The sequence below is a fragment of the Arvicola amphibius genome, chromosome 4 (genome assembly GCF_903992535.2).
Source record: "Arvicola amphibius chromosome 4, mArvAmp1.2, whole genome shotgun sequence".
Taxonomy (NCBI): domain Eukaryota; kingdom Metazoa; phylum Chordata; class Mammalia; order Rodentia; family Cricetidae; genus Arvicola; species Arvicola amphibius.
The window spans coordinates 38,506,475-38,518,287 of NC_052050.1; the positions used below are offsets into that span (position 1 = coordinate 38,506,475).

An 11,813-nucleotide genomic window follows, 5' to 3' on the forward strand; every position below is an offset into this window, starting at 1 on the left:
CTTTGAGCCTAGAACAATGGAAGAGACCCCTTTGGGCTCGCTAGGTTGCAGAGAGGCTCAACTACCATATATATCTATGGAGTTCTGTTGAGGAGGGGCAGCTCCTTTCCCACAGACGACATGGATGGCTGTGCCTCTTGTCTATGGTCAACTTCTTTGCCAGGGCTGGCACTTAGTCAGCTCTTAACACATATAAAGGCCAAAATGATAGCAGCTGGTCATTAATGCTTTCTTAAGCTCTGGCTCCTGGTCTGTGGGGAGGTTTTACCTCTTGCTATACATCTCTTTTTTGCTTGGATTTTTAGAGCACTCAAGTCTTTGTGTAGTGAACAAGGAGAGGAATCAGAGTAAGTATTTTTTCCATGAAGAACCTTCATACAGGTCAGGTATGGCGCTACATACCTTAATCCCAGCACTTGGGAGATGGAGGCACATGGATCAGGCTCGCGTCTTTTACTAGTGAGTTCAAGGCTTGAGATTCTGTCTCAAAAGAGGAAGGGGAGGGGTTGGAGAATGAACAGACCTTCAGGAGATTTTCAGTGTAATATGATAAGCTTACCATTTTGTCACTAACCAGAATTTTCTTACACCAACAGGCATACAGTGTATTGTGTGTTACTGGGTCCTTTTCCACTTGAGATTTTAGAGAACTTTAGTTGGTGTCAGTTTACTTCTGTCCTGGAGATACCTGAACTTTGTAAACAGGAAAAACAGGCCTGGGGAAGTTGGGCAAGGCTATTGCTACCTCACAGCAAGCAAGGATGCAAATCTTAGAGTTCTAGCCCTAGCCTACCAGGGTTCTGTATTTGCTAGGGAAGGAAGTGTGTGTGCAATAAGCACAATAGTAGACGATAGATACTAGTCGTAGGTTTTATTTACCCAGTAGGCAAACTGGGAAGATATTTGCAGCATGAATTCCAGTTGCCCTTTCTAGGGAACAGAAGACATTCAAAAACTATGTACTCAGGAACAGATTAACCTCTGGAAGACCCCAAAGTAACACCAAGGTGACAGACAGTACCTGAGTGGCCAGTGGGTACCATATCTACATGACACTAGTAGAAAACCAGAGATGATGATGAAGACACTGTTGGCTGCCTCCCCAAATGTATGACTTCCTGCCATCGCTTGGGTGTTTTAAGCTCTGCTTTTGTTTCCATTGTAATTGTTTGCTTCTCTTGATGAATGGCTAGAGCTGTCAAGTTACTTTAGTGTCTCAAATTGTGTCTTTGTTTTGGTTTTGGTTTTGGAGACAGGATTTCTCTCTGTAGCCCTGGCTCTCCTGGAACTAGCTCTATAGACCAAGCTGGCCTCAAACTCAGAAATCGGCCTGCCTCTGCCCCCTGAATGCAGAGATTAAAGGTGTGGAACTCAGGCATGTCTTTTGTTATGAGCTCACATAGGCCCTTTGCCTGGAGGCAGCTGGAGGGAAGAGGAACTAGATGGGAGTTTGTGGCAAAAGTGTTCTTTTTGTTTGTTTGTTTTGTTTTGTTTTAAGTGGTTAATAGAATTAGGAAGTCACAATTCTGACCACTCTTGGCAAAAGTGAGTCCTTTTGGGAAGCTAGAATGCTGAATAGAATGGAACCCAAGCTGAGCCATTGTGTTCTGTAGTCTTAGGGTGTTGGGTTCTTAAATTCATGAAACACATTTAAGCAGCTACAGGTATGTCCTACTAGTTAGAACACATTTCTAGAATGTGAGATACTGCGAGTGTGCCTTGGAGTAGTGATGGTCAGTTGAGGAGGCCAGGAAGATTTATGTTAAGGATGTGAATGAGGTGTTTGGAAAAACTAGTAGACATTGGTCCAGAGGCAGAACCAGGTAATGGATGGAGGATGTGGGGAGGACATTTGACATAGTGTTCAGAGACACAGTTATCTCTGAAGATAATGTGGTGGAGAGAAACTTTCATGTTGAGAGCAAACTAGTAATATATGGCAGCTAGTGCCACCCTTACCAGTGGGCAGAGTTAGAATACTCTTGGTTTTTTTGTTTGTTTGTTATTATTTTTCTGATAGGGTTTCTCTGTGTGGGCCTGGTTGTCCCGGAACTAGCTCTGCAGACCAGGCTGGCCTCAAACTCATAGAGATCTGCCTGCCTCTGCCTCCTGAGTGCTGGGATTAAAGGCATGTGTGCACCATCACCGCTTGACAAGCACCCTTGTTCTTGATGCAGCTCTCCATCCACTGAAATCTATTTGTATTTTTTGTCTGCCTGAAAGAGTTGCTATTAGAAAGCAGGCATTTGTAGAACTTCTTTGGGATCCTTGGTTTCTGGGGGGTGATAGGAGTACAATTTGGACATTTATATGAATTGAAAGAGGCCCATGCTGTGTAAGTCACTGGGACATCTCTGTGGATGTGATGGCACCTTTCTCTTCCCACAGGCCACTGGCCATGTGTCTCAGGACCACGAGGAGCCCGTCTTCCTGGAGAGCACAGCCAGAGTACCTACCGAGGATGAGACCCAGGTGGGGCCTCTGCTCGGTCTGTGCCTTTGCCTTTGTTCTTTCCCTGGTCTTCTTGGGATGTTCCTAGAACCTTCAGCAGACTCAGGTGGAACAAGAAGGGTCAGTTTGTGAGGACAGTCCTGAAGTCCTTGAGTTTAGTATTAGCATTCCAGATTAACATTTGTTGCTGTCAGTATGAGTGCACAGATGTGAGGCCAGCCACAATGGAGGATGGGAACCTCCTGGTCCACACTGGCTTTCCAAGAACTGCCAGAGGGCATGCTCAGAGTGCTTCTGTGAAAGTCTTGTTCTTGTTCTGTGTGCCCAGGGTGCAGTAGCCACTGTTGGGAAAGGAAGTAGATGAGGCTTTTATGCTTTAGCAACACAAGGGTCCAGTGAAGAGCATGGTTCTGAGGGGCCATAGAGTTTAGGTGAATCCTGCCAGGGAGGTCTGTACTGAGAAAGGCCAGCACCATACCTGGGATTTCCTGTTCCGCCTTATTTACTTTCCACAGGAACCCTGTGTGTCAGGACAGTTGTCTCTCCTTTGGGAAGGGGTAACAGGCTCAAGATGGTAAACAATTTGAAAAATAATGTCTAGTATTTAGTGGAGGCATCAACATTGAGAATCAGGGCCCTCTGGCCAACTAATTAGTGCTCCTTGTATGCGTAGTTCTGATATGTGAGTGTGGCTGTCTGTACAAAGACAACCTGACTGGCAGGGAAAGACCAGTCTATTTTGATGGGTGTTCTGGGTTCCTTGAAAAGAGCTTAAAGAATACAAGAACTGAACCAACCAATCACATTTTTGGTATTACAGTCCATTGGCTCAGAGGACAGCTTCGTCCCAGGCCGGAGGGCCTCACTGTCTGACCTGACCCACCTGGAGGACATTGAAAGCCTGACAGTGCGGCAGCTGAAGGAGATTCTGGCTCGCAACTTTGTCAACTATAAGGGCTGCTGTGAGAAGTGGGAACTGATGGAGAGGGTAACTCGACTGTACAAGGATCAGAAAGGACTCCAGCACCTGGGTGAGGGGCTGTTTGGGTGGTGACGAACAGAGAGCTCTTTGCTGCCATCTCACGTGTGATGGCATCAAACTGACTTGATCTGATCTCGGAGGAAGCCAGCCTACACATTTGTACTTCTCAACTACCAAGACTAGGGACACGCATTGAAGACACAATTTAATCTTCAGAGCAGCCTATACAATAGACTCTATTAGTATTACTTAGAGAGCCAAGACTTGAACTAAGGCTTTCCCAAGCCCAGTGTCTTCCTGCCACACAACACACACTCCAACAGTACTTAAATTCGAATCAGTTTTGGATTGGAAAGCAAATTTTAGCATATAGTGGGCTTGGGTTTTTTCTTGTGCTCACTTCCTAAAGCATGGTGGTGTCATTTTAAATGTTACACTGTCCTCACACTAATTCATTGTAGATGTTTTTCTCTTAAATGCAGAAGGGAAACATGTTTGGCTAGGCAAGCACTCTGCCATGAAGCTGCATCTCCAGCATACTAGCAATAGCTTGAGCTTTTTCCCCTGGTCCTGGGGATCAAACCTAGGGTCTTCTTCCACATGCCGAGTGGGCATTCTGTCACTGAGCTCCACGCCTCACCCTTCCTTTGGCCATTTTGTACTGGACATTTCTCATCGCCAGCTGATTTAGTTCTTTGAGCATTTTGATCCCTCGTATGATAGATAAATGTTTAAAGCCAAGCTTCAGGCCTTCCTCTAATAAAGTTGAATAACTGAAGATTTACCAAGTTAGGAGAAGTCTTACTGCACTGGTTGTAGTCTTGGGCCTAACAAGGAGTCTCTCTTCTCTTTGAGATTATTTCAAGAGTTTTGGTAGAGTCCCAAAGACTTTGGGAGTAGATTTGTTTATTTCTGGATCTTACTCTGTATCCCTGGCTGGGCAGGAGATTAGGTTGGCTTCAGACTCAAAGAGTCCCTCAAGTGCTTGGGATTAAAAGTGTGTACTACCCTGTCCTGTGGTGCTGGTGCTGCTCCTCCTCTTTGTGGTTTTTGGTTTTGTTTTTTGAGGCAGGGTTTCTCTGTGTAAGAGTTTTGACTATCCTTGAACTCGCTTTGTAGATCAGGAACAAAGAATGAACTCACAGAGATCCACCCTCCTCTGCCTCCTAAGTGCTGAGATCAATGGTGTGCGCCACTACCACCCTGTAGTTTTTAAAAACAGGCTCCCGATACATAGCTCAGACTGGCTTGGAACTCATGATCCTTCTTCTGCCTCCTGTGCTGGGATTATAGGCATGTACCACAGTGCCTGGCAATAACATGCGGGAGCTTTGACAGAACCCTTAGCTCGTTGAAGTACCTAATTCTTCATTCATTTTTACCACAACGATGGCTTCAGAGGCAATATTAAAGGATATTGTGTATGAAGTGACCTTTCATCTGACACAGTGGTCACTGTCTTTTCTCAGAACAAAGCAGATGGAACATCAGGGGCCCCATGTGAGTTCTCAGTACAGAGTGGGTGAGGAGGGTGATTGCCTGCCAGGCCCCATGCTTGGTCCAGAGCTGCCCGGGCTGAGAGGTGACAGCAGGGTGGCGGGAGACTGCCGTTGTGCCACCAACACTCGCACTCACAGCTTTTCCTTCCCTTCCCTTTCCAGTGTCTGCTGATGACGACCAAAACGGTACGTGATTGTTCTGTTAAGGATGGGCTAAGGCTCTTAGCAGTTTTGTTTTCCTGTTTGCAACCCTGCTGGCTGTTCACAGTCTAAGAATTGTAGGCATATGTGTTTACAGAAAGCACAGAATCAGGTATTCTCCTTGCCCCACCACTATAAAGGATGACCACAGCAGCGTAGGGACTTAAGCTAATTTGGAGCGGATGCCCTGTGTGGGGAGTACCATGGTCAGTCTGTCTGGGGAGAGTCTACACATTCAGAGAGGTTGAGTGTTTTGTTTGTTTTAAAGGTGGTGTCTGTCTGTGTAGCCCTGGCTGCCCTAGAATTCAACTTTGTAGACCAAACCAGTCTCAAACTCAGAGATCCACCTGCCTCTGCTTCCCAAGTGCTGAAATTAAAGGCTTATACAATACTGCACTTAGCCCACTTAAGTGTCTGCCAGCAAAACCGAAAAGAGGGGTGGTGAGCCACTCGAGCCCTATTTGAATGGTAGTCAGAGCTTCTCAGGAGAAGCAGGCGGTCTGTGAATGCCTTGTGAGCTCCAAACGCATATCCCCGCCTGGCTACCTTAACACTCACCTGTGTGTTAAAGGGCACCATTGGGGCATCCTCAGAGCACACTGTAGAACCCTGGTAGTCTGGGATGTCGTATGTGTTGTACACTTAAGAGATCTTTGAGAAATGTGAGTGCAAACTTCCCACTATTCTCAGTAGTGTTTCAGCCTACAGAACACTTTAAAACTTTTTTTTCAGAAGACATCCTGAATTTGTCCTAAATAAAATGGTCTTCTGTGCAGAATGGGCAGAGTTGAGTTTTTTCCTTAGTCCCTGTTACCATCTGGGTTACCCCTCCTCCCATCTCCACCTCAGATAATACCAAGATCAGATTAATCTACTTGGTACCATCCTTTTTCCTTCCCATTTCCTGGAGAACGCTGTCCACTGAGCTGATGCATTTATTGTCTCTCCTCAGTGAAGTATGAGTGACTGAAATTCTATAAGTGACTCAAGCTTGTTTTAGGTATGCCTGTCCCTTTCTAACCTCTGTATTAAGGCTACAAGGGGCTTTAACTAGGGTGAACTCTCACAGCCAGCCACCTTCTGTGGGAAGTGTTCTCTGTATTTCAGACATAGCTATATTTGAATAGCTACATGAAAATACTCCAGAATCACCAAACTAGCTATAAACAAAGATTTGTGTATTCAATGACTTGGCTTTTTCGATTAGTCTAGAGTAGAAAAGTCTAGAAGCGTCAGATAAAGAATTCCACCTGAGAAGTCCAGGTGGGAGAGGTGGCTGATATGTCTAATGGCTACTTAGTTTAGGCTAGTTTGACCATTGGAGACTGGTGAGCTGCTGATATGGTTTTTCTCAGCTGAACTAGACTAGCAGCTGTGCCCACCACTAGCATAAGCCAGTTAGTATTTATTGAGAACTGAGTACTGGACAGTTAATGATGTCTCCCTTGCCCAGGAGGCCATGTGTCCATGAGTCCCTCTGATTTGAATGTGCACTATCTCAGCAGCCCTGTGTCCTTGGGCAAGCCACTCTGGCCCAAGTTGTCTCATCTATAAAACCTGCTTTAACACCACTGGGTTAATACAGAAAGCTCTTAGGACCCTGCCTGACACATGGTAGGCTGTTAGTCATTGTGAGCGGTTATCATTCCCTGGGCAGAATGTTCATTGCCAGATGTTTAAAGAATACATACCATGTGATTCATGTTTTGAGAATTTAAAGATAAGTATCTGACCTCAGAGCACAAAGCAAATGCTAAGCTTATGATTGAATAAGTTGAATTAAGAAGCTCTTAGTCTACTGTGGGAGATAAGTGAATTATCATGAAGTATGATAAGCAGTTGGGTAGGAATAAAATTCAATGATTGTAGCACAGAAAAGGAACAGCATGTCTGCCCATGCCTCTCTATCAGGAGGTCTTTTCACATGGGCTCCCACATGATCCTCAGCTTTATTAAATTGGGGCTATGTTTATAGATAAGACTTATGATTCCTAATGAGTCAGTCATTCATTACAGTTCTGTTTATATCCAAACTTTTCTGAACCAATTTTATCTTTTCTGTACATTCTGCCTCAGGGGATGTGGTACTAAAGCCCAGCTCACTCATTGTATTGTCCTCCTTGTCCTAGGTTTAAGTTTGAACTATTCCTTAGTTCTGAGTCCTGGATGTTTTTGATCTCAAACCCCTCTTTTCTTAGGAGTGGAGGCTCAGCAAGCAGCTGGAGGTGGTTTGGTTACTGTGGAGTTTTTGTTGTTTTGTTTTTTTAAGGCACTCTATTTGAGGGAAGTGTGGATTTGAGGATTCGCTCCATACAGCCCCTCATACACTGAGACATAATCTTTTCTTCCTGCCTTGTTTGTCCAGGGGGAGCAGTGCCTTCTGGCCTGGAGGAGAACCTGTGTAAGATTTGCATGGACTCACCCATTGACTGCGTTCTTTTGGAGTGTGGCCACATGGTGACCTGTACCAAGTGTGGCAAACGCATGAACGAATGTCCTATCTGCCGGCAGTACGTCATCCGAGCAGTTCACGTCTTCCGGTCCTGAGGGCTAGCGTTGGTTTCTTCAGTGCCTTATGGGACATAGCCCACAGTGTCTGGGCTCAGGGTTGGTCCGATGCACAAAGGCAGTTTATTGAGAAACTGGCAGTGTTCTTAAGACCAAGACAAGCAGAGGTGCCTGGCATACCTGTCTTGCCATGGTATGCTCTTAGGTGGCAGAGTCCAAAGCCAGTGGGAACTGATTCAGATCACATGGGTGAGTGCCTGCTTCTCTGATCATTGTGTGGTGATGGTAATCAATGAAGAGGACTTCCCAGAACTTGGACCATGTCTTCCTCCCTTCCTGAGAACCTAAGACACATTTCGCACATCCCATACGCCACTCCTCCTGTTTCATCAATCACAAGTACTGCTGGAAATAGTTCCTTTCCCCACCCAGCACATCTGTATTTAAATTTCTGATTTCTTTTTGTTTTAAGTCCACTACATTGCCTAAAATCCATTTGTTTTTATGGACCAAAAAAATACATTAACCAGACCTTTAGTATTTCCTAGGTCAGAATTTGGATCAGTAGACTGATTTCTGGTGAGAAATTAAGTCTAAATACTGTAGAAAAATTTCTAAGTTGAGTCACTTCTATTAGTGTTGGGGTTGGAAATGATCAGTCCCCTGACCTGACCCCAAACTGCTGGGAAATCCCTAAGAGATGGTGTGTGGGTCATCTCTGCTGCTTCTCTTTGGGTTTGACTGCACCATCTTTAACCTTGGCTTATGAGGAAAGAGAAATAGAGGCCATGGCTGTTTGCTTTGGCTTCTAATCCTCACTTCAGCCGGCTGAAACCACTTTAAGTTTCCTCTTCTTTGGCTTTACCCCGCTCTTCTTTCACCTGGCTGCTCATGGAGCCCGGGGAGCAGACACACAGCACAGTGAGGCACCGCAAGGCGCTGGGTTAGGCTGGACTATGCCCATGGTTGCTTCTCAGCCTTTTGGGCAGGTCAGCACAAAGCATTCTCTAAATCATGATTTGAGCCTCAAGGGGTCTTTACATCACTGACATAGCTGGAAAGGTTTGAGTGGTGTTTGCTGGAACAGCTAGCTCAATAGGCACAGAAGGAGCTATGTTCCTGTGTAGTAGGATGTGCCCGCTGCACCTTCCTGGATAAAACCACTACCCTCCACTATGCAGCTAAGTGAGACTGGAAGAAGCAGTCCTGACCCTGGAAAGCAGAGGGGCACCTCTAAGGGGGCTATTAGAAATACTTATGCTTTCTTCCCATCATTAACCTCTAAATTCTTTCAGTGGATCAAATAGTTCCATGAAGTAGTTGTCGGAGGCACCCACTTTACCTCTGCATTCTAAGTCCAGATGGCCAGATTTCAGGTCAAAGCCTTTGTAGGTGTCAGGAATCAAGAGACTCTTCCACAAATATTCCCATTCCCTCCCTAGTAAGTACTGTAGTTTACATTGTCTTCAGTTTAGCACAGCCCACTGATTTTGCTGCTCCTGAATGCACTGTGAAACAGGTCTGATTATGCAGCTTAATAAGACCTAACAATCCTTCAGAGCTGGCTCCCCTTCTTACAACTGCTCTCCCTTCTGAGGCCTTACCTCCCTACCTCCTAGACAGCAACAGAAATAATATACTGATGGCCTGTTAGCAACCTGAGTAACAGAGCTGAGGTTACTTGTTTCGAAGAAAGAACTTATTTTTAAATCTTTTATCTTTTGGGAAAAAAATCCAGATGTCAAACAACTTTTTTATTGTTACACCAAATGAAAGTTGGAATCCTAAGATTCCATTCCAGTTAATATTCACCCCAGGTAGAAAACCTGATTTTTTTTTTTTTTTGTTGTTTTTTTGTTTTAAGTACTTGAGCCCCTTTCTGTTCATCACGGATCCTTGGTCTTAATTAACATGGAAACACCTAATCCTCCCAACTATTCTGTGGACTTCGCTGTGATTGCACCAAGATTTCAATTGAGACTTAGTTTTAAAAGACAAACAGCTGACTGGTTTGTAGGTTGGAATAGCCGGTTCTAAACTAATAAGCTGTAAAGGAATTAATAGTCTATATTGTACAAATTTGTTTAAAAAATCTCTTGGATGTGAATGTGTTGCTCCAAGTTGCTTATATTAAGATTTTCTCACCTGGATGTTAAAAAGTAAACCCAAATGTGTATTTTTTTTTGTTACAGAGCTCTGCTTTATAATTTTGTAATAAATTTTAAATACAGATACCTGTCCTATCTGGTGTGGGGATGATGCCTGGGGCCAGATTCACAGAGCTGTTGCTCCTCAGAGACTCCATTCCACTTATGGAAATGTTTGGGCCACCTGATCTTGGTCAAGGTACCCTGCTCGGTGTTGTGACTCCTAGTAGGGTATTAGGAATACTTGGGGTAGTATGTCTGTATCTTAGAGGTCCACACAGGTGTTTAAGAGGTTTGGTCATAGTGTCCTAGATGACAGGAGATAACAGATAAGCCTGCTGAGTTGGTAATAAAGAGAGAACTGATCTTCCAGAGGTGGCACAGCCTAGACTTGGAAGCCAGTCTACTACAGTACCTGGAGAAGCCCAGAGCCAAGTGTGAACTTCGTCATGCAAGGTGGTAAGCCAGGCCTCCTCCTGGATAACATCTGTACCAGGTTCTGTGCCTCATGTGTTACGTAAGGCATCTGAGGTTGCAGTCATCTACGATCGCAAGTGTGTGGGAGAAATTATGGGACAGACTAGAAGTGGAGCTAGTGTAAGGATGATTCTCAAGAGCAAATGGAAGCACCATGTGAATTATTTACACTCCCATCGGGAAAGGGTCTTCAAGAGCTAAGTGGGATGGGATCTCAGAACAGCTAGGTAGCCAGTTAAGTGAATATAGTTGTGACAGACAAGTATGGCTCAAAGGTTGGCCCAGCCTAAAGAGCAGACTGCAAAATACACATAGGCCTATACTAGCTTACCTGACCAGGTGCCTGAGGGGAAGGGAGAAGAGTGTGTCACCTACTGGAGAACTGGATGAGACAGGATTTTACCCTGTCTCTTAAAGAGAGTAAGTCTTGCTAATGGCTGACCTGTTCAGCATCCAGTGATGGCCACTCTGTCATCAGCTGGCACTATGTAAACCAAGGCCAAAAGAGCAGGGGAGGCTTAGGGTGATAGCACTTAGGGTTGGGTGGAGAGACAGGAAAAGATACAAAGGTGAGCATACAGTCTAATCTCCCTGCAGAGAGAAGTATGTCAGACTGGAAGAAACATACAAACACCAGTGAACTGGAGTGAATACATAGTAAGGCATTCAAGGGACAAGGAGGAGCTGAAATTTCAGCCCTGTGTGGTAGGTTATCTTTAATGCTCTACCTAGCTGCTTGGTCGAAGGAAGTTGGAGATTCTATGCAGGTAAGTACTCAAAGCAAAAAGCAGCTAGGATTGAGGGCGGATTAAAAAGTATCTTACTCAGCAGACTGAGTTGTACCCACTCTGCCCTAGTTGTCAGAGCATCTACGTTGTGTCTTCCTACTGGACACTTTAAACAGTAGGTGAAAGGCAAAGACCAGTAAGCAACCTCCTAGTAGGGTATTAGGAATACTTGGGGTAGTATGTCTGTATCTTAGAGGTCCACACAGGTGTTTAAGAGGTTTGGTCATAGTGTCCTAGATGACAGGAGATAACAGATAAGCCTGCTGAGTTGGTAATAAAGAGAGAACTGATCTTCCAGAGGTGGCACAGCCTAGACTTGGAAGCCAGTCTACTACAGTACCTGGAGAAGCCCAGAGCCAAGTGTGAACTTCGTCATGCAAGGTGGTAAGCCAGGCCTCCTCCTGGATAACATCTGTACCAGGTTCTGTGCCTCATGTGTTACGTAAGGCATCTGAGGTTGCAGTCATCTAGTGATGTAGAAGCAGTGCCTCTGCCCCTTCCTCTTGGGGAACTGATGCTCAGAAGGGGTGTGATGGTCACTGGTGACTTGAGATCATTTGAATTCTTTTTAGAGGGTGTTAGTGCCACATTTCAAGAGCTTGACAACCAGATGAGGCTAGCTTAGGACATTTCCACTGTTGCAAACAGGATTCTCTGCAGCTGTACACAGAAATGATCTTTGCTTTGCAAGCCATCTGCCACAGGTGGCACAGGAGCTAGCCAGCCGTGGAAAGCAGGTGGCACAGGAGCTAGCCAGCCG

The 11,813-nt window shown here is 45.1% G+C and overlaps 1 protein-coding gene and 1 long non-coding RNA gene across 13 annotated transcripts in view; one reads left to right on the forward strand and one right to left on the reverse strand.

Moving 5' to 3' along the window:
• Rffl (ring finger and FYVE like domain containing E3 ubiquitin protein ligase) overlaps positions 1–9,884 on the forward strand; it is a 65,564-nt gene extending 55,680 nt beyond the window's left edge. For 10 of the 12 annotated variants that reach the window (XM_038324601.2, XM_038324596.2, XM_038324605.2 and 7 more), the window contains 4 exons: positions 2,389–2,472; positions 3,272–3,482; positions 5,095–5,118; positions 7,499–9,884. In XM_038324601.2, the coding sequence (XP_038180529.1) occupies positions 2,389–2,472; positions 3,272–3,482; positions 5,095–5,118; positions 7,499–7,680 (501 nt within the window). In that variant the 3' untranslated portion in view covers positions 7,681–9,884. The remainder of the gene's footprint in view (positions 1–2,388; positions 2,473–3,271; positions 3,483–5,094; positions 5,119–7,498) is intronic. The other 2 variants (XM_038324594.2, XM_038324595.2) reach the window with 1 other exon arrangement.
• On the reverse strand, positions 9,381–11,785 carry LOC119811043. Its single transcript, XR_005284927.2, has 2 exons — positions 11,199–11,785; positions 9,381–10,008 (listed from the first exon to the last, which is right to left on the reverse strand). It is a non-coding gene; the product is annotated as an uncharacterized LOC119811043 (long non-coding RNA).
• Between the last annotated feature and the right edge of the window lie 28 nt (positions 11,786–11,813).